At 37.1% G+C, this 22,793-nt stretch overlaps 1 protein-coding gene across 5 annotated transcripts in view; it reads left to right on the top strand.

The window, feature by feature from the left end:
• The window catches only part of LOC139690951 (uncharacterized), a 100,989-nt gene that overhangs the window by 9,868 nt on the left and 68,328 nt on the right, over window positions 1-22,793 (top strand). For 3 of the 5 annotated variants that reach the window (XR_011701539.1, XM_071588605.1, XM_071588604.1), the window contains exons 3-5: window positions 16,416-16,497; window positions 17,836-18,049; window positions 21,943-22,060. Coding sequence is in view for 4 of the 5 variants with exons in the window: in XM_071588605.1 (XP_071444706.1) it covers window positions 16,416-16,497; window positions 17,836-18,049; window positions 21,943-22,060 (414 nt within the window). In the remaining variant the exon portion in view is untranslated. Of the gene's footprint in view, window positions 1-2,284; window positions 2,374-7,198; window positions 7,279-16,415; window positions 16,498-17,835; window positions 18,050-21,942; window positions 22,061-22,793 lie in introns of those variants that run through there. The other 2 variants (XM_071588607.1, XM_071588608.1) reach the window with 2 other exon arrangements.

Raw genomic sequence — 22,793 nt, 5'->3', positions numbered from 1 at the left:
GCAGGCATAGTATGCACAAGCAAGATGACGTTTCCCCTCTGTCCACAGGGCCCACTTTACTATGATCACAAACCTGGACTCATGTTAGCCAATTGTGCTCATGGGGGAGGAATCAATGTTTTCGAAATTTTTTGGATACAAGCCTCTGAGATGGAGAAAGATTTTGAAGTGGCTTCTCGGTCCAGAGACAAATATTCTTCTTCAAAATCCAAATTTGCGAAATGTGCTACTTTGGTTTGTATTTGTAACGGAGATAATAAACCAACAAGGCATTAAAGCAAAGCATGATGAACTAAATAGTTTTCTCTTTTTATTCTAAAAGTCAGAGTGTAATTCAGCCATCGGGCAGACAATTCCACCGCGAGCAGTATCTTGCTTTCGGATGGTATGTGCAATTCTGATCTAAAATAATTAAACAACATAGCCAGTGCTGTTAATCTGGTGGCGGGCGCCCTCTTGGTGGTGTTCAAGAATATGTTTAGGCTGGAGTATCGCCAAACATGTTCTTATTAATATGCAACCCCTGATATGTCGATCTCAGGGAAACATTATTGAAATTCAAATTATTTGTGAACGATTTTTGTGCTCCATTTTTGGTGATTTATGCATTTTTATTCGCTTGTGGTGAACTAATTTTTAAGCTAGCAGAGTAAATTAGTTTTTCGATCAGTAGGTAATTGTCCCGACCCGATAAAATGACAGAGGACATTTTAAGAGAATGTTTATTTTGTGAGTATAGTATTATTAAAATATTGCAACGAGGGTGGTCCATCTGGAAAGGGGAAATGCGGTAGTTGCCACTTTTGCCCCCTTACAAATCCGACTCTGATCATCATAGCAAAGACGATAAATTCCTTTTACGTCATAATTTTTTCCACACCTTTTCAAGTTGGCTGACATTTTTAGGAGTTCTTTCATGGCCCCTGTTGGTGGTGACCATCACTTACGTCTGTCAAAGCCGAGCGCGCCAAGCCGTCTCACATTTCTGTGATCTCTGAAATTCGAGGATCCGTGTCGTCCGTACTCGTCTCTAGAATTCAGACAATCTGTTGAGTGCTTTTGGGATTTTGCAGTTTACGGCTCAAGCGCCATGATTTTATAATGGAATTGTATTTAAATAGCTTTATAACCAAGTTTCGATAACAGTAAAACTCCACAGGTCAACCTTCCTCTGCCACCGAGGAAAACTATATGGGACACTAACGACACCCCATATGATAGGTGAGCTAGCATAAAATGAAACCATTTTAATTGTATATAAATAGACGCTGATTAAGGAGATACTTAAAAAGCAATAGTAAAAAATTTTGATATGGAACATGATTCGATATGGAAAATGGCTCGAGTTACAGTACAAAGGTATCTTCTGCCCAATTATAAAAACTATTAAGATGCCTAAATATGATAACCCATTAAAAACCTTTTCTCTTCCACTCGTTTTTCCATAGCCATTCTGCTGTTTAAGTTTATCTAACTTGGCGCTTGCTAAAATTTGACCTGGTATCTGAACAAGATATCAGCATGGATCTAGCCAAGGTATGAAGACTGGCCTTCTGCACGCTTACCTCTATGTCATGTCTTTACTTCTTCCAACTATAAATGTTGTTGTCCTAACTTTAAAAAGATAATACCACAGTTACATTTTATCTTCATTGAGAACCATGAATTCATTATTTCTTGCAAATACCTTAATTATTATAATTAGATATCATTGAGCGAAATATACTGCATAAAATGGCAACCCATACACAAATGTTAGACAGGCCATTTTTGTTATGAGGACCTCAAATGATGGCCAATTGTAAATGATATTAGTTTCCCTCATATTAATTGTATTTTTGATGCGATTCCTAGGATAACTATGCCACAATACTGAAACAACACCACTGCTGGGCGTACCGTTACTTTGGTAGAAACTTTCAGTTTCTTGTGTGTCAGTGTTTACGGATGAATGACGAATTTACATTAATCTGCGACAAGAAATATTCTCTTTTTTCAGAAATGATTGGCCGAAGATTCTCTCATAATTTGGTAACATCTCCGTTTCTCGCTATTGTGAATATTCACTATGTGCAAAGGATATCTCGCAATGGTGGAAAGTTATCTCAAATTTATTTGCATGAATTTCTCATATCAGCATTGGTGAAAAAGTTGACTAACGATTGTGGAATTCAAAATTTAAAATACAGTAATTATTGTTATTTCTAAACTTGCCATGCGTCCGAATTTCATAATCAAAAATAAAAATCAGCCATAGGTTTATAGCATTTAGTGATTTCATGAAAAAGCAGTCGATTTCCACTATAGGCACCACAAGTAAACACTCCCGCCAGGCTGTTACGGTCATGCTCGTCATCGGCAAGGCCCAGAAAGGTAACGTAGATTATTTTCCAGTTTCAGTGTTGTTAAATGTGAAAAGAATGTTACACAGTTCATTGAAGTGCATTTTTTTATTGAATTGTTGTAAACGAAATATAATGCGCAACACTTAGAATCGTCACAACATGTTCGTCATATTACCTTCGATTCTGGAAGTGTAAACATGAGGGTTGAGGTCGATACAATTCAGTCATTATGATCACCAAATATTTAGAATGAGTTTGAAGAAAAATAAATAAATTCATTTAGGTTTTTATCTGGGGTACCAATTTTCGTTTTGGTGTGTAATATTCTTGGAGTTTTTCGATCGGTGTTATTGTCTCGGCTTTTGCGTTGCGGGCGCTTGTCATAATTTCATACCATTCCACTCGTCTATAAGTATATATAAATCTAGGATTTTGAATTGTGTTGGTGTATTTAGATTATAATTGGTAGTTCAGGCATGATACTTTATTGGCTCTCTGCCAGGCATAATCGTCTTAAGTGTTTCGTTGTGTTTTATTAAGTGATTTATTCACCTAACCCAATTCAGGAGTAGGTACTGCGTTCGAACTTTTGTTGGCGGGATTGTAGCGACAGGGTAAAATATATTCTTATTACAATGTTTTATTACGCAACAAGGCCGTTTAAATAGTTTTTTACCCTAAGGCCAATCCTCTTGTGTTCTTAAAATTGATATTACCTTTTATTGTAATCCTAAGTTTCTCATTTTGCTTTGCCAATCGAGATAATGCTATCCATTGAATTTTGTAAAAAAGGAGTACGAAATGGAAGTTTTTGTGCTTAGTGTTCACTAATTTTGTGACCCAAGCTGATTATGCCCAGGATCTTCCTGCCATTTTTATGTTTGTTGGCGTTAAATGCTAATTATGAATTTTTTTATAAAGAAAAGTTGTATACTTACCCCTTGTATTACTACGGCATGCTTACATGGTCTCTAAAACTTAAAGCTGAAATGACTGTTCCATTTGCACCAGGTTCATTTTTGCGTTTGATACATTTCAGGAGGAAAGCCAAAGAAGGGCTTTGAAAGTGAATCATTTTAAGCGTCATAAATCACTATTAAAGTTGTAATGTACAAATTTTTAGGTGCATGTGATGATAATATAAACATTTTTCTGATTACTTTTTTAAGCAGTTATTATTCCAATTTAACTCTTTATTTCACTGAAGCTCATTTTAGTCATAGTCTATTTAGTGCCAGCTCTTGTGCCATTTTCTGCAGTTTTATGATAATCTTGTTTGAAATCACCAAAATTCTGCAGCTTCTCCATCAACCTTATTATAGTAACATGAGTTTTCAACAACTTCATGGGTATCAACAACCTGTAGCCTATTTATCAAAGTTTAAATCCAATGTATGTGTCGTTCATTGCCAGTGGGAATGGTAATGCATGCCTTCCATAATCTTTGAGATTTAGACTAGTGACCAATGATACCATTCATTGTCACAAGAAAGCTGTGCTACAAGGACTTAAGAAATAAGCTACTGATGGTAAAAAAGAAGAATTTTAGCAACTGCATTGCATCCATCCATTTATATCTCTAGTTCTATCTCTAACATTACGCCAGGGATTAAATTTCTTAGAACAATGTTATATCATGAGGTGAGTCATTGGAGTGGGCAAACACAAACGTCCACTTAAAAAAAGCCTGAGACAACTTAAACCACCCCTTGATCTTTTTTTTCATATTTGTGAAAGTGATTAACTTTAATTAGCAAATATCTAAAGGATATAATCTTCTTTGCCTTTAATCAATTGGAGATGGTAGTAGTTGTAAAATGAAGCAACTGACCGTGGAGACCATTGGTGTAATCGGGGGTAAGTGGGTAATTTGGTATAGGTTGATATTCAGAGAATGGGGTAAAAGGTGGTACGAAACGCAGCACTGAAAAAAGCCAACTCAACAAAAGATGCCTAGTAGTCCACAATTTTACATCTGATCTGATGAACCCGCTACTCCACTTGAATTGATCTCCAAATTCCACCCAAGGAGGGATTGGGATACCTCTGGAAAATTCCAGCATTCAATTTTTGATCCCCAGTATGGGAACTAGCCACCACACCAATCCATTCACAGAAATTAATTAATTCAGAATATTTGGTCATGCCTTAAAAATAGCTCTAGGGATGTGGTAGTTCAGTATGAAGAGCATTAGACTCATGGCCAAAAGGCATTGGTTCTTTTTGGTTCATGTCTCTGGGCACCCTCAGTTTCTCCAAAGCTGTGTTATTTTTTGACTTCCCAATCTTGCTAGGGAACTTATGGCGATTCAGTGAAAGGAATCTACCCCTCAACCATCAAGTTGAATTTCTCCTGCCAATAGGGTTAGCATTACTTGAGTTTTGTCTATAAACTAGCCTTAGGTATATTACTTTGATTAAGTGTTACTACTACTGATTTCACCGCATTTTCTTATCTACTTTCATTCTTTTTGAATGTTTGTTCTTATAAATTAGGATAAACAGCAATAGAAGGGGCAAGCAGTAAGTAGTAGGATTTTTCAAATAAAACTGGTTTTCCATCATAATATTCCATTCAGGATTTGTTTCATAGTCTTATCATCAGTATTCAAATCCTAGTCCAATGATGCAGCTCTCCATTCTCCTCTATTCAGTGTAAATTTTGTAGCCCACTTTAAACTTTTCTGTTTTCTAGCCTATATAAATTTTCCTGTCTTACTTGCCTCTTGGTCTTTCTTGTGGGCTCTTCCCTTCAATTTTTCCTTGTAACCACTATATTGTGCCTCAAGGTGTGTCCAGTCTATCTAGTTCTTTTTGCCATTAAGTTCTCAGTATGGTCCTTTCCTCTGCTCTGGATCGACTTCCTCATTTCTTACTTTGTTTATTTAATCTTCAGCATTCTCCTCCAGCACCATGTTATAAAGGATTCTTTTTTTCACTGGTTCATTTTTCCAATGTTTCATGTCTATAATCCATGAAGTGCCATACTCCGTACAAACGTTTTCATGGACTGCCTCCTTATTTGCAACCCAAGGTGAATTAACATAGAAGTTACCTCTTCTGCATGAGTGCCTTCTTAGCTTGAGCTAGTCTTTGCTTGATGTTGATTGAACTTCTCCTATTCCAACTTATATTGCCTCCCAGGTATATGAATGATTCCACTTGCTCTAGTTTTGCTTCTTGATTTGTGATATCTACCTTCAACTTCTCCCTCCCACCCACAAAGATTTTAGTGCTCTTCTTGTTGATGCTCATTGTATAATCTCGAATTACTTACTTCGTCTATAGTATTCAGAGTTGCTCACATGTCCTCCTGTTTCTGCTACTACTGTGATGTAATCTGCGAATTGGGACATGTCAATTTCTTCGCCATTCACCTTGACGGAAGACACTTATAAGAAGGAGTTGACCCACTGGATATAATCTGAAATACAGTTGATTATGTACTGGCAAGTCCACATTATAGGCATGTTCCAAGTAAGGCAAGTTTGAATGCTTCATATAGGAAGAACTTTTACAACTGTGACTATCGTAGGGATTAGTTCTCATCCTGAACTGCATGTCTTGGGCCATCTTATCTTAGTTTTTTGGATTATTCGGATTATTTTGGTAAAAAAATAGCATTATGGGGGTCAAGGATAATGAAGAAGAAATAGGCTATGCAAAGATGTTGGTGGATATTTAGGCTATACAGAAATATAGATTGCTTGTAAATAATTATAATATTGCCTTCATTGGTTCATCTAGATATTTTCATGTTGCAACACCCAAACTAGTTGCAGGCACAAGTTCTCTTTGATGGTGCAACTAATGGCAATAAGAAGTAAACTTATAAAAGTGCATAGTGATGAGTTTTTGGAAAAAAAAAACCATTCCCTCCAAAATGCCCACTGCATCAGGATCACCAAAACAAAAAGCGTAGACCTGATTAAATACTTTGGCAGTACCCTTACTCACGTTCTCTCCTGGGTGACACAAATGGGAAATATGTGGACAAGCTAACAAAAAATTAGGATTTATTAGGATTGTTGGGGAAATGTGATGAAGGGTTAAATAGCAATGTTATCTTTTGTTCATTAGGTCTCATTTAGAATATGCTGCTATCACTTGTATATGGGATCCTCATGAAGTTGCATTGTTTGCTTAATTGGATTGCTTGCAGCATAGAGGATCTAGATTTGTAATGGCAAACTGAGTAGTATTTAAAATTATTAGAGGATGTAGATTAAGAATCACTCAAGGAGCGAAGGTTAAATTATCGATTGAATCTCTTGCATAAATTGGAAGGACGTATCTGTAGCAATGAAGTTGAAAGTGTGTTATTAGTAATATTAGTCCCATCATACTATGGTGGGAAAGATCATGTCAATATAATTTGATAGATTAAGTGCAGATTTGGTAGATTTAAGATGTCATTTTTCCAATCAACAATGAGATATCAGAATAATGTTGTCCAACCATACTAAGAGGGAAGGGTGTTTTGGGTCAATGGTAGTCGTGTGCAACCACCCCCTGCAACACACCTGGGTGGTGGCTTGCAGGGTATGAAATAAACTGACTGAAACATTTTTCTTTCATCAAGATTGCATTGAAATAATATCTCATCTAACTTTTCAATGGTAAATCACATTCAAAATCATTGGCTGAAAATTACTTTTGGAGAAGGGAGTATAATTTTTAACATTTTCATGAACTAGCCATTGAATTCATTGTACAGGCCATGAAGTTTTTCAAAAGAGGTTCAACATAAGGTTTTGCTTGAATTAATTATTTGTCTGCGACAATGATTGCTTATACAAATGATTGCTTAACCTTTTTAGTTATCTCGAGGACTGAGGGACTAGTTATTTGGCAATTTGGAGGAGGATGTCTAGAAGAGAAAGTTTCTTAACTGGTGATCTGACTTGGTACCAACCATGATGTGAAGTATGAGGTATGGCAATTAAATTAAAATTAAGGCCACAAAACATTTCAATGATCACAAATTATGTTAGAAAATTCATAGCCTTCAATGTACTCTCCCTGCTGATCCCTACAATGCTTCGTACAAGTTTTCCACTGTACAAAGCAGTGCTGAAAATCCACTTCTGTTAGGATGTTGTGAATCTCCGTTGCTTCTGCTTTTACCGCTACTACACTGTCAAATCTTGTCCCCCTTAAGCTCAGATTTGACCTTAGGAAAGGATGTCCCAAGGGAGCAGGTAGGATAAGTACAGTGGGTGGTCCAACATGGTGATGCCGTATTTTGTGAGTAGCGTTTTCTTAGACAAGGTGGAATGGGCTAGTGCATTATCTTGGTGAAGCATCCAGGAATTGCTCTTCCAAAAATCATTCCTTTGTCTGCTCACTTTATTCATAAAGGGCAGTCAGAACCTCATCATAATAATCTTCAGTGACTCTGACCTTTGGGGACCCAGTGAATGTAGACGATTTCGTGCCCGTCAAATAAGAACAGCTAACATGTTGTTGAATTTTCATTTCCTCGATTTTTGTTTTATTTTACCGTGGTCAGTTTGGGATTCCTTGGAGGTTTTGATTTCTTTTGCTCCTGAGTGAGAAGTTTTAGCATCATTTTTGTGTAAACTTCATGCATGTTAGAAGATTCATTCAAAGTCTGTTGGACACATGCTTTGTTAATCAGCGAGAGTTTGGATGCTCAGACAATGATTTTCACAGATTAATCTACCAATTTTTTGGATGCTATCGTCCAATTTTGATGTTGAGGGTCATCCAGGGTATGGATCATCTTCAGTTGTTTGGCATACCTCCTTAAACCTTTTAAACCACTCAAAAACTTGTGTGCTTAATAAGCATTCACTTTCTTTAACATGGAATGAGCTTCTGTGCCAGTTTTCCCCTCTTTCATAAGAAACTTAAGGTTAACTTGTTGCTTCATTTGATTTCTCTTCATTTTTGCAACAAGATATTAGTGCAAAGACTTGAATGGGAGATTGCTGCAGCAAGACTGAAGGGCATACAACCATGCCCATCAAGCTTAGGATCGAGGAAGCATCAACAGGTACAGACTTGTTCACACCTGCCAGGGTGAGCTCACTATTCACTGGCAGCAGCTCTAGTCTGGTTATTCAATTACGGCACCTCATAGTCCGGGTCTAACCTCTGGAAAATTCACCCATACCCCCAGACTGCTGTGTGTTAAATTTATGATTCTGCCTGCTTTCTTACCAAATCTCCTGTTTCTTTGTTTGCTTGGTCTTCATTGTAATATGCATACCACTTTACTCTATTTGAGTAAAAATCATTGGATTTATGCTGTGTTCTGTCTGATCGACCTGGTAATCAAAAATTTCATGGCTATAAAGTTTGTTTATAACCATTGTGTTTAACATGAGAAAGTAAAAAATGTAGTACTTGCATTGAAATGCCCACTTATGAATCATTGATGCAGCATCCCTGAGCAACCAATGAAGACTCAAATAAGACAAAGATAAGTCCCTGACATGAAATGTATACCTATAATGGTTAACTTGATTTTGTTTGATTTGATTTTTGTGTTTTTTTTATTTTGTTAATTTTTTACAAAATATAAGTGACATGCCATTCCTGTCCGTCATTCTTCCCGTTCCCACTTAATCGTTTGTTGGTAAATCCATCCAATATTTTTGTAATCGGTTCCTCATGTAGATATTTCCCAATTTGTTGAATGTAATGCAAATATCCAAGGATAGCTTCCAGTTTGCATCTTTTCTCGGCATAAATTGGGCAATAAAGGACTCTGTGTATTGCTGTGTCCTCCTCCATCGTGCATTCACATATTCCCTCTTTTTTTGTCCCTATTTTCTTGAGGTATGATCTAAGCTACCCGTGTACTGTTATAATTTGCATAATTTCTTTGTAAGTTTTAAAGTTGAGCCTCATTATTTCCTACACGCTAGGTAGGAATTCTCTGGTCTGGTTATTTTCCCGTTTTTTAATATTTTCCGTTCCCATTTCTCCAGGAAATGCTCTCCTTTAACCCTCCTGTTCCTGCTTCATTATTCAGTTGGAGACAAAGTTACATCTCTTTGAGTAGCCTCTTCCATCTGCCTCATCCGTGACTTGAGTCTTCTTTCCTCTGTTGAGAATATTATTGGCTGTATCCCAGTTATTATTTGGAGAGCTTCATTAATGACCGTATTGTAGCACCTGAATATTGCAATTAGGCCAGATCTTTGGGCCTACAACAGTTGCCCTGGATTCTGCTGTAATTTCGCCTCTCTCCCTACATCTCACAGCTGTATGCCAATATTGGGATGGTGACTCCATTGTATATAGTTCTTAGGCTAATTGTGGTGATGCCAAATCTGTTTCTGTGCAGCCATCTTAAGTTTTCAAATATTTTCTTGACCTTACCTGCTGCGTAGTTAATTTGAGTGCTCTCGGAATGTTAGTCTGTCATCAAATTCAATGCCCAGGTATCTAAATGTGGTGGCTCTTTCAATGTTTTGACCACAGATTTTTATAGTTGGGTTTTGTAGCAATTTTTTCCCAAACACGACATATTTGGTCTTATTAATGCAAATTTTTAATTTTATTTTTCCACTCCCATGACTCCAATATATGGCAACATTCCTTTGCGATGTTTTCTATTTCCCTCCTGGAATATGCAGGCATTGTGATCACAATGTCATCGGAGTAGGCCATCCATCTGCAGTTTTCAGGAAGGAGTTGATTCAGAAATTCATTCATGGCAATGTTCCAAAGACAAGGACCGAGTGTGGATCCCTGTGGCGTCCTGTTTGTAATGTTCTTTTTAGCTTCCAATTTATTTAGTTGTATTTTGGTTGTTCTATTCAAGAAATAATTTTTAAAAAGTTCTACTGTTGATTCTGGGATTTTTTAACTTTTGAGTTAGTTTATGTAATGGGGCCACTATGAGGAATCGAATCGAATAGTTTATCCATTATTGAAATAGAAAGAAAGACTCATACTTTTCCACAGATTTTATTATACGGTACAACATGTTTCACCGACTTGCGGCATCATCAGGTACAATAGTTTATGAATAAAGCCACTTTATATGTAAACTTATATTTAGGATTTTTGATTTCTAGCAGCAGTTTCATTGCAGCGGCTGTGGTGGTTCTGCCTCTGGAATTTAAATCGACTTTTGTGAAGTATATCCTTCTCACCACCTGCTTCCTCAATTTTCATTTTGATGATTCTTTCCAACATTTTCCTCATTTTGGGTGTAGTGTTATGGATCTGTCTGCCTAAGGATCACAAGGGTCTTTTTTTTTTATTTCAAGATGGTGCATAGGACAACCTTTTTCCATGCTGCAGGAGAGTATTTGTTTCTGCAACAGCCCTGTAGCAATCTAGTTAAGTAGTTGAGGATAACCGATTCAGCTGCTTTGATCAATTCAGTGTTTATGCCATCAATGCCTGGGGTATTTCTTATTTTTATCTCTTTAATTGCAGTTCTAACTTCCTCATCGGTGATATCTTCATATTTTGCAGGCAAGAGCAGTTAGCCTCACTCCTAATTACTTCCTGTTCTTCAGTTGCACTTTCTGCTGAATCATCTGGTACTAGTGTGTTGATGTTGGAAATGGTTTCATCCAGGAATAGAATTTCTCCCCTTTGGCATTGGTCTTAGCCGAGTATATTGGTGGGATTTTAAATTTTTCTCTGGCCATTCTATATATTAACCCCTAGGGGTTTTCCTTAATATTTTACCTCAAGAATTTCTCCCAGCTATTTTCCTTCGTTTTTTGCACTTGTTGTTGATAGTTCTCCTTGCCTCTAAGGATATTCTTTTGTTAATTTTATGCTCTTCGTGGCTAATACTTTTCTGGTAGGTTCTCTGTAAACTTCTACAATTTATCTTAAGCCTGTTAAATTGCTCATTCCACCACATTGTTTCGTTTCGTAATTTTCTGGTCAGAGAGATAGGGGCTGGAGCGTAACCTTGCAGTGCTTCCATAAGTGATCTCACTCGAGCATGAATGTTGTTATTGCTTGGATCCCATGGCAAAAATTCACATTTGTACCAAGTGCTCTGTAATAATCTCCAGTTTGCTGCACCGATATTTAATCTTCCTTGATGGCAGTTGTCGTTTTCTGTTGTCATACCAATCTGGTATGTGACTAATCTTTGATCGCTGATGAATAGTTTTGCATGTAACTCCCTTCTGTACATGTCTCACATTAATGCTGAGTTACTGATGGTTAGGTTTATATTTGAGCAGGCCATTGTCGAACTAAATGTGTTCGGTTGTCCTGGCTTGTTTAATATATACAGATGTTCTGATGCTATTAATGCCCTTCCTTGGTCATTGATTTTCTTACTGAACAATATTAATTATGTTTTTTACATTAGAGTCTATTGTGACTAGTATCCTTCCTTTTTATTTATGTATCAGGCTCTTTAATTCTGTAATGTCCTCCAATGGTGGAATAAATCCTGGAAATCTGAATCAGTGATTTCCTATCAGCCCGAATTCCCGCAGCTGCAAAGTGGTTTGTTGTATAGTGCTCAAAACTCAAGAAATCATAACATTTGTTAAAGACAATGATGCTTGCAAAAAGAATTTATTTTTGGCATTTGCTGGTGTAAGGCGCGTTTGCGCTCTGAATCTCTGGATTTTCCATTTGCTTTCATAACTGTTGCTGTACCCATATGGTTCCTGAGTCAATATAATATCTAGCCCTGGATCCATTGCTATTTTTCTCAATTCATTAGTAATTCACCTTTGCCTGTTGAAGATTGATTTACCCTATTTTTATGATGTGATTTTTAGTCCACATCATCAATTAGCTCTAGGATTTGTTCCAGTGCCTACTTTAGGCAAGGGCATTTCTTGTCACTAGTTTTGTGGGGGCAATCTTTCATGTCTGCTTTCTTGCAATTAATACAGCACAGTGGTTTTTCTAAAGAGCCGCATTTCCTGGAATCTTGGTTTCCGGAGCAATGGTTGCAATCATATTGGTCTGCATGGCGTTTTTTGGCAGTGTGCCTGAACTTTTGGCACTGAAGCACCTCGTTGCTAAAGTGAAGTCCTTCACTCTGTACGAGCTAAACTCAATGAAAGTTCTTTCTCTATTAGCAACTTCTTCCTGCTATTGGGGTCTACCTCAAATACCCAGTTTGCTGTTTGTTCATCTCTTTTCCCAAATTTAAACGATGCTTTCACATGGTTATCTGCCGATAGGTCATTTTGGTTCCTGAAACCTTCCTCAAGATCCTCTGGTGTTATTGCAAAAGAAACACTTGGTTTTTCCACATTAAATATTTATTCACGACCTAGGTTTCGAGCTCAGCGTCATCATCAGGTGAACCCCATCAGCGTCATCACCTGATGATGACCCTGAGCGTCGAAACCTAGGTCGTGAATAAATATTTTATGTGGAAAAACCAAGTGTTTCTTTTGCAATTTGTATCGTTTCCACAAAGTGACGCCTGAAGTTATCTCCTCTGGTGTTATGCTTGATTTAGCAGCATATAATGCCATTCCTGGGAGAACCTTAACCAGTTTCCTTGTCAGTAGGTTATTATCGGCAAATCCTATGCAATTCTTCAGTTTCTCTTCGATGTTTTTGTTTTTGGACTCAATTTTTATAGTTTTGTTCTTCGTCTTAGTGATTCCTTTGATTTTAATACGATGCTTTTAGGGGTTTAATATTTTTAGTGCCTTCGTCTTCGTGTTATCACTTGTTTCTTCCTCCACTCCTTCCCCTGGGGTTATCACTATGGTGTACATTTTGCTCCCTATTGGAGACGTCTTGCTCATGTACTCATTCCTTTGAATGGAAGCGATTGCAGTGAAAGATGGACCCACTGCAGGTTTGAAACAGGAGTGCAGGAAACTCAACATGTGCAAAAGGTTTTTCCTCGTGAGACCTCTATAGATTCTTACGGATGTAATAGAATGGCAGTGTGCCGCCATATGGATCCTATATCAAGTGCATGTGGCAGCATTGTTTCATAATCACACTCTTGAGATGAGGCCACAACTGCAAGCCGTAGAGCTACCTGGTCAGTTCAGGGCATGCTTGAAGGGCCAGTCATCAATATATGTGAAAATGGTAATAATGGCAAGATTTAATTTCTGAAAGTCTTGAACTTTGTGTTCTACCTGCCCTGTGTGATCTTCACACATGTGAAGCGAGGTGCTTCGCATCCTATCCTAAGTATCAGGCTTTTCTTGTTTGGATTTCTACTTCATTGTATGGAAAGATGGCTGAAACTTTTCCTTCAATAAAAGCTTAAACTTAGGTGTAAGTAGATCTTTTATGAGTGAAAGATTTTGTGAAGAGACTTCTTTTGTGAAGTGTATTACATCAGTTAAGTTCACATTACGCATATCTATTGGCTGCAGCAAAAGCAATGAACTTCCTAGTTCTAGCATACTAACCCAGAGGCACTGTGAGCAGCGAATCTAATATATATATAGTTTTTTTGTTGTTTTCTCTAAATTAAACCGTATTACATCAGTTAAATTCGCATAGCACATATCTGAAGATGGCATCAAAAGCATAGAACTTGCTAAATTCCAAGAAACTGTAGGAGATGCTGTGACAGTAACTTTTATTGAAACACATAATAGAACTTGCTAGTAAGAAAGAATATTGTGTGATAATGTGTCATATTTTAAACATCAAACGTTATCACTAATAGGATTGGTTTTTAAAAGCCCTGCTAGATTTTCCATTTCAGCTAACTGCGCAGCATTCGCTCAATCATTCCTCATGGAAAGGTTTCCACCTTTGCCCTCTGTCTCTTATTTGTACCTCCCACTAGCATTATCCTCTCATTGTTGCCAGTTTTTGTAATGTGGCCTTGATTTCCACTCTTGTGGTTTGAATTAGCTTCAGACATTATTTTGGTTTTCATACTTAGCTCAGTGTTGCTTACTTGACTCTTGCATTGGAGGTATAATCTTTGGATTTTGAAAATCTTTGAAACCCAATTGTTTGAAATTAATGATTTCAGTTATTGCCTTGTAATTATTTTTGAAATCTCTTGATTAGGAAGTTTTTTGTAATGGAGCATAAATGAATATACTGAGGATAAATCAAGGTGTGTGGTTCATAGGAACTCTGTATTTTACCTTGTAGTTCGCTTTTAAATGTGTGATTTCACTAGATTGGATAATTTCATATTCCAAGGTAAATGGGGATTGTTGAGGTGAGAAGTTGTCACTATTTCAAGATGCTAAAACATACAGGAAGCTGGTTGTATTTCTCTGTATTCACTTGATTAGAAGTTTGGATTTCCCTTGCGTGTGATGGGGAGAATTGGCATTTTTCTGTGAGCTAGCTTCAAAGTTGGAAAGAGTAGAAATCCATTAAACCTTGCACTCCGGGAACAATTTGAAATTCAAAAGTTTGAGCTTACAAAATTATTTTGCCCTATGACATTTTAGAATATTTTTCAGTGGTATCTTGATATCTAGTTGAGGTGCTATGTTGAGGGTGCTTTGAGTGAGTATGCCATCAGTGGGATTAGACATTAAGCTGCAGATCCCTTGGTGCCTTTGGTTAAGAGTAGGCTAATATTGATTCCGGGTTTCTCTCCACCATTCATCTTTTCCTGTCCATCTCTAATGGCGCAAATGACCTCAGCTGTTGGTTGCCTTCCCCCCCCCCTAAATACTTCTATTAAAAGCAAAAGAAATGAGACAATTTCAACCCTTATACTAGCATTTCATTAAACTTGTTTTATAACAAAGCCTCAATCTTAGTTGCTTCATAGAAAATATGACGATAGTTTTTGTGCAATTTGTGCTTCTGAAAGGAATTAACTATTATAAAGTAATATATGTAATATTCAGTGAACATTGTGCTCTGTTATATTGCATAAAGGCATCAAATTAATGTCATAAAAATGAATCAATTTTCAGTTACGAAGTAGAGAATACAGAAACAGCTGAAACCAACGTAATAATCATGGCATTAACAATTAGTAGAAAAATAATAATTATCAATGCAAAACCGTGAAATACAATTTTTCAATTGTGGTTTACTTTAGGTTTGCTAACGTTCTACCCAGGTTGTTAATAGAATTAGCTTAAATCATTTATGGTTTTGTGTACAATAAATATAAGCGATACGCATAAATGTGTAATTTTAGCATGTTGGTCTGTGAGAATGTAATACGGTGATCCGGAGTACTTCATGTTGTGTCATAACGTATTGAATATAAATCATAAAATAGGAATGTGGAATGTTAATACATATTTTGGATAATCTGTAGTTTTTTAATAACTTGTTGATTCATTTATATAGCCTCAAATTGTAGGTTCGTTTCTTCCATTTTGTGTCATTTATAGCGTAATTACTAAAAGCTATGGAATTCGACTCTTTCAAAAAATGCCCATCGCTTTCTACATTAGAGCGCTGGAATAAATTTATTTGTTACATCAATACCACTTATTGCAAGCAATAACCTTCCCAATGGTTGAGACTGCCACAGAATAAAATATGTAGTCAGAATTAGCACTTACATTATTATATCGGATTTAATTAGTTATCTGTGTAATTTTCCGGTAACCTAGTTTTCGATCACTCGGCATTTTGAATTGCGCTTGCTTCGTTGTTATATCGAACTGTCCTCGTTACATTTCAGTAGAAATCATTAATGTTACTGAATCGGAATGGAACAATTTACTCTGTTTCTCAATGAAAACATGTTAACCGAAAATAAATAATTAATGAATAGCTAAATTCTAATGAACAGCTGATGACAATACCCCTATAACAATGTAGCAAAAGCCTGCACCTTAATTGAAGGCAAGGGTTGATTGTCCCTAAATGCAATGAAACAGCTGTCTTTCGATTGATTGTTTCTTCTAATGTAATGCTTCATATTGATCAAAATTAGATTATTTATTTTGAACAGATTTTTTTACTTTGAAAACAACGGTGAACGAACGTATCGATGTATCCATATATCGAAAATTCATGTTTGTTGCGCATGCGCGTTAGAGAAAGCGATCATCTACCTGCAATGGGTGAAGGAAATATACATCGTCTCGCCCATTTTCGAGTTCTCATTTATTACGTTGTTGGTCATCGATGAAAATGATATTTGATAGTCTTAAAATCTTGTGTGTGTTCCTTTCGTAGACTGGCAGCATGACACATTCGCAAGAGTCCCGAGTGTCCATTACTCAGGACAACTTCAGACTATCCGAGGAGAGCAGATCAGGTAAGTACAGCCATTATCCACAGGCAATCTTGTATTCGTTTCATTGTTATTCATTAGTTTCACTCGTGTTGTTAGCTGCGATAGTGAGTGAGATGAACACGATAGTGGCACGCGGTATATAGCTTGCAATTTTTATTTCCACTTGAAATAATATACCTTTATATCCATTCGTTTTTGTAGTAAAAACACTTGTGTGCCTGAAACGTTTTCTTTATTTGCTTAATTTTAAATTAGTGTACGGAGTTTGTATTTCGAGTGCCACAGTTTCTAGTTGATTCATCAAGTGAAGCATAGTGACACAATAAATGCGTTATCATTATTATCTTCCGTAACCCAACTGACCTTCCCATCGGTTCATAAAAATATATACACATGCGTATATGGCGCTGCTACTCTTGTTGTTGTTTATATGCCGTAATGTCATTATCGTAATAATTATCCAATTTTAAGAATGCATTAGATTCTGGAAACGTTTTGTAAATATTGACTCGTCGAACTGTAGTCGTTAGTAATAAGTTTCCTCATCATGTAAACATAGTACTGTCATTTGCACTTAAAATTTTGTAGTTTCTGGTCCACTGCCTCTCTTGTTATGCATTTGCTTCCCTGGATCGTGTTTTGTATTTCGATATATTTTGCAATTAACGTAGAAGTTATCAGGGGTCAATAGTCGATAAATCTTCCCACTTGGCCATGTGTAATGTAACGCAGTGCTCACGCCGTATGTACACAAAATGTCTTTGTACGCTTTTGATCTTTTTAAGATGGCATGAGTAAACCGTTTTCAATATTAGTTTTAGTTTTTGCTCTCTTGCAAGCCGGATTTCTATTATCGAATGATATTAGAATATTATGCATGATAACAACGTGTGTTTGTATGAGAGCAGCGATAGCAATATAATCAAAAAACGATTTAAATATAAATAACACCTATAAAACGGACTTTCAAATAACTTAAACATTTTTGATCGCTTGGATCGCTTCATCAGACGGAGGTCTTATTCTTTTTCCTGTTGCCCTTTTTTAAAACTAACCACCTTGAATTTTTTAAGCAATATGTTACGTGTAAATTGTGTCAAAGTTATTTGCGGTAACAAATAATAATTGTAGTTTTGCGGTAACAAATAATAATTGTAGTTTTGCGGTAATACATAATAATTGCATTCGTGGTAGTTGAAGGCATTGACCTCGTCTAGCGGAATTGGTGTGTCAACGTAGGAAGAATAATTCACCTAGTAATTAAGAAAGGTTAACCGGTTGGGCAAGAAAAACGATCTTCGGTGATTTTATTGTGGTGTCAATCATAGTATATGTTAAGATTTTATTTTTCATGTTTAGGTGTGTCTGCTCTGGTGAGTCGATTGAGTTCCTCTACTCTTGGAGTTGACCATAGTACAGACAATGAAAAGTTAAGAGGAGATTCTCCAGAGATGAGAGATCCAAGATCGCAAGACCCATTCCCATGGATGGCAGGTTTCTGCAAACTTTGCCAAGCAGCAGTGGGCAGCAGAAGTGTTAGGCATCTAGAGAGCCTCATGAAGGTGTACCTTGAGTATGTATGCCTCTTTATTGTGTCATTGATATTGTTGTTTTACTATGAGTAGGACAATTTAATTTAAACATTTTGCATCATAAATACCACTAATGTGTGATTTTTTTAAAACTCATGATGACATTATGCGCCTCGATGCATTTATTAATTTTCTTTATTTTAAATTATGTGATATTACATTCTTGGTAGCAATTTAATCAAGGACTGTATCTTGTTTTCTGCCAGTTATTTTTAATGTTTGTAATTTTTTTACTTAGACCATGTAAGTTCTGGTCTTTTGTCTATCCATTTCAAAATTTTCATTCAATATAAATTATGTGCCACTAAAAATGTCTCTTTTGTTTTTTCTGTAATAGCTCCCAAGTTGGTGGAGCACTTCTAAAGACATTGCAAATGTGTAGCATCTGACCTTAGAAGTTTTCGTGACCTCCATAAGTTCCATTATTATATTGTGTGCAAGCCACTTTTCAGAATAAGAGTAACTTTTACTTGAATATCTGATGAAATTCTGATTGTTGGCTTAAGGAAGGCAGAAATTGTGAATATGCATGTTGTGCCATATTTATGATGCATAACTGTTGTTGCATATTGTCAAAATATCAAAACATTGTTGCTAGGAAGCCAGGCTCAAGTCAATCAGCATCTCCTTGTATTAAGGGGACAGTAACTTTGGCCGTATGAATATTATGGGAAGAAAATTACTAAGAAAAATACTAAAAATAAATAAACAGATAACGCAAATGATCAGAACCAAAATATGTCTGGCTAAGGTTTACTAGATAGCATTGACCCTCGCCCTTGTCAAACACTCAGCAGTCAGAGGCTAATGAGAGAATTATCCCTGTGCCAGCTACCAGCCGGTCTCACATAATGAAATGAAATAAATGCAAATTAATCATGTACTCTCTAGCTTGGATATACTATACAGCATTGATTCTTGCTAGTCTCAAGCACTCACACTCTATCAGGGCTTTCGAGAGGTTTCCCTATGCGTCAGTCACACGTAATATAATAATAATAAAAGCAAATTAATCACCCACTCTGTAGCTTGGATGTACTGAATAGCATTGATCCTTGCTAGTCGCAGGCACTCACACAACCAGGGCTTTCGAGAGGTTTCCCTCTGCACCAGTGGTCCGCCAATCACTTACTTACTTGGGTATGCGAAGATACCTTAACCCTTGCAACACTCACTGACAGGTCTACTGTGGAATCTCTTCCAACATTAGTACTGTGACTCGCACTTTGTGGAAAGGTTAGGGAAGTGCCCAGAAGCTGACACAGTGTTTCGACTGCGAAGCAGTCCTCTTCAGAGAAGGAATGATGCCGTCTTATGTGTGGTGACTAATATATACTGTGTGTAGTGTAACAGTCAAAAAGGGAGGGAAGGAGTTGTGGTGAAAGTTGGTTAGAATGGGGGGGGTGTGGGGAATGGCGATTGCGGATTTTGTGTCCTGGACCATTTTGCGAAGAGAAGAAGAGTGGAACTAGCGAACTGCCTCTGTAAATGGTTACAACCCAAATATTATCAACAGGATCCTCAGGAAACAAATACACAAAAAACTTATTCAAGACAGCACCACATTATTACCTGCTGGTAAAAAGAGATACCTAAAATTACCTTTCCATCCCCCACTAACTAAAGTATTTGCTTCGATTTTCAAAAAGCACTGTAGAAAATCTATGTTCGTCACCAACCACAAACTCAAAACGCTTTAAGGAAACCCAAAAGATCCCATTGATCCACTTCAAAAATCAGGCATATATGAGATAAGTTGTCCCGAATGTGACCAATCTTACATTGGACAAACACGTAGAAATATCCTCACACAATATAAAGAACACATGGCTTGCTACAGACTAGGTCATACCGAAAGATCGGCGGTTGTGGAACATATGCATCAACTCACACAAAATTGATTTTAAAAATTTAAAATTCATTGGCACGGTACCTACGGCACTTATTAGACTATTATGAAAGCATCCACATCCACTGCTGCAAAAATAAACTCATGAACCATGACCAGGGCCCCATCTCATCAACCTTAATCTCCTTAACAAAGCACCAGAACCTTTCCACTCGAAAAAACCACCCCTAATGACTAGGCTTCCATTGTCAAATGTGCACGGTTCATCGTCCCCTCGCACCCACCTTTCCCTGCCTCCCAAAACAACTCAAATCCCTAACATGATCATTTCCCACACCCCCCCATCCTAACCAACTTTTCACCACAACTCCTTCCCCCCCTTTTTGACCATTACACTACACACAGTATATATGTCACCACACACGATGGCATCATTCCCTCTCTGAAGAGGATTGCTTTGCAGTCGAAACACTGTGTCAGCTTCTGGACACTTCCTTACCTTTCCACAAAGTGCGAGTCACAGTACTAATGTCGGAAGAGATTCCACGGTAAACCTGTGAGTGAGTTTTGCAAGGGTTAAGGCATCTTCGCATACCCAAGTAAGTGAGTGATTGGCGGGCCACTGGTGCAGAGGGAAACCTCTCGAAAGCCCTGGTTGTGTGAGTGCCTGCAACTAGCAAGGGTCAATGCTAATTAGTACATCCAAGCTAGACAGTGCATGATTAATTTGCATTCATTTTATTTTATTACGTGCAATTGGTGGGCCGTTGGCACAGAGGGAAACCTCTTGAAAGCCCTGGTTGAGTGTGACTGCTGGGAACTAGCAAGGATCAATGCTATTTAGTACATCCAAGCTAGAGAGTGTGTGATTAATTTGTTTTTATTATTATTATATTATGTGTGACCAGCAGGTAGCTGGCGCAGAGAGAATGCTCTCGTTAGCCCCTGACTACTGAGTGTTTGACAAAGGGCAAGGGTCAATGCTATCTAGTAAACCTTAGCCAGACATATTTTGGTTCTGACCATTTGCGTGATCTATTTATTTATTTTTAGTATTTTTCTTATATTTATTTTATTTTTAATTTCAGTTATATTTTTTATTGATTTACTGCATATATCTTCTCTAATGTCCCTCACCCATCCTTGGCCCATTTATGAGTACGGCTGGGATTGTTTCTTCCTATAACAGTATCTCCTTCCCTAGTTTCATATGTTAATGGAAATTTTATTTCTTTTATTAAGACTAGAACTAATTTTATGTGCGCAATCTACACCTCTCTTAAATCATGTTGAAAAGGTGACAATTCTTTAAAATGGCTAGAAAGCACATTCAGTGCATGGTATTTTTTACTAGTGTGTTGATGTACTTTGAGATATTGGACAAATGGAAATGATTTTTGGGACATGGCAACACTCACAATATGCAAAATGCCGATGAATTTATTAATTTCCTCTAACAAAAATGCTACCCTGATTTCCTGATGCTATTGGAAAGTGCCCCCTGAATTTTGAGGAAGTTCATAAAACCATCCGCATATTTATTAGATTCTGACTCTTTGTACTCTGGAATAGCATGTGTAAGAAATAAGTTATAGAGTGAGAAAGCACGGGTGCAGTTGATTTTTGACAAGAATGGCAATGATAGACCTGAAATAATGTCATCATAATATTTTTCTGGCAGAGAACTCACCATTGCTACTGGACCCCAGCCAGCGTCAGGTACTTTCAGGTACCTGCGAGACTACTCTTTAGGTAGTTTCGAGTTCAAAAACGATTTGAAAATCAAACCCTTGCTTGTTTACCGTTCAGAAACTCCAAGAGCCTTGGAGAAGTTGTGAGCCCTAAACAGCAGGCTAAATGTAAAGTGGAGATCATGGCAAACTTGCATCTTACCATGTGTACCTAGTAACTAGTTAAATGAAACTTTTAACTTTGAGTCATAGTATCAGCCCTGACTGTGTTTATTGTAACATCATTATATGATCTCTGTGTTCAATATTATTACACTGACCTTCTTACCTTCAGGAATATAACACCCAATGTGACAGATTGCTACAAGAAGCCCAACCGAGCTGCCAAGTTAAAGAAAAGCATGAATAACATTTTGATCTTCTTTCACCTGTTTTACCAGGAAATCAAGGAGGTAAGCCATTTTAATGTTGTTGGTGGAGTTTTAGTCGATATGTATCATCAAATAGTGGAAAAATTTCTGTCCTCTGGAAACTCCAGCAGTCTCTTCATTCTCCTCCAATAATGAACGTAAACCTGCTACCTAAAATGCCATTGGCCCTTTATATTACCTCCTCTTGTCATTCCTAAGTTAAGCTGTTCACAGTGATAGCTGTGGCAGTAATAGAATCTGGTGGCTATTTGCAAGTAGGCCGAACACATAAATGTATTAAATACAAGGGTTTCTCTTTTCCATAGAATCAATTTCATGGAACCAGTTATCTTATGCAAATATGTATATTGAATGCAATTTGTCAAAAACTTGGGAAGGTCAAATAACTTGTTGTAAATGGTATAATTCTATGTGTATTTACTTCACCTTTAATTAAATACGGAATTCAAATGTTCATTCTGATCCCTCACTGCCCATTTAAATGTGACACTGGAAAATTTCTTGCTTTAAATCAGAACAATGTATTTCTTGAACCGATTTTACTAATTCCTGAGTGGAAGTTCACAATGAAATAAACTTCAACAGTTTGTCAAGTTTGGATAAATTTCCTTTATTCAAAAGTGTACCGGGACTCTGCATCTGCAATTTAAACCGTTAAAAAATGGATAGCTGAATTTAAATGTGGTTGAACATCCCTCGAAGATGAGTGAAGTTGGGTGAGACAGCTAAGGTCGTGGGGATATCAGAAGGAAGG

The sequence above is a fragment of the Hetaerina americana genome, unplaced genomic scaffold, assembly GCF_022747635.1.
Source record: "Hetaerina americana unplaced genomic scaffold, ioHetAmer1.1.p SCAF_3, whole genome shotgun sequence".
NCBI lineage: Eukaryota > Metazoa > Arthropoda > Insecta > Odonata > Calopterygidae > Hetaerina > Hetaerina americana.
This window is presented reverse-complemented; position numbering and strand designations above follow the sequence as displayed.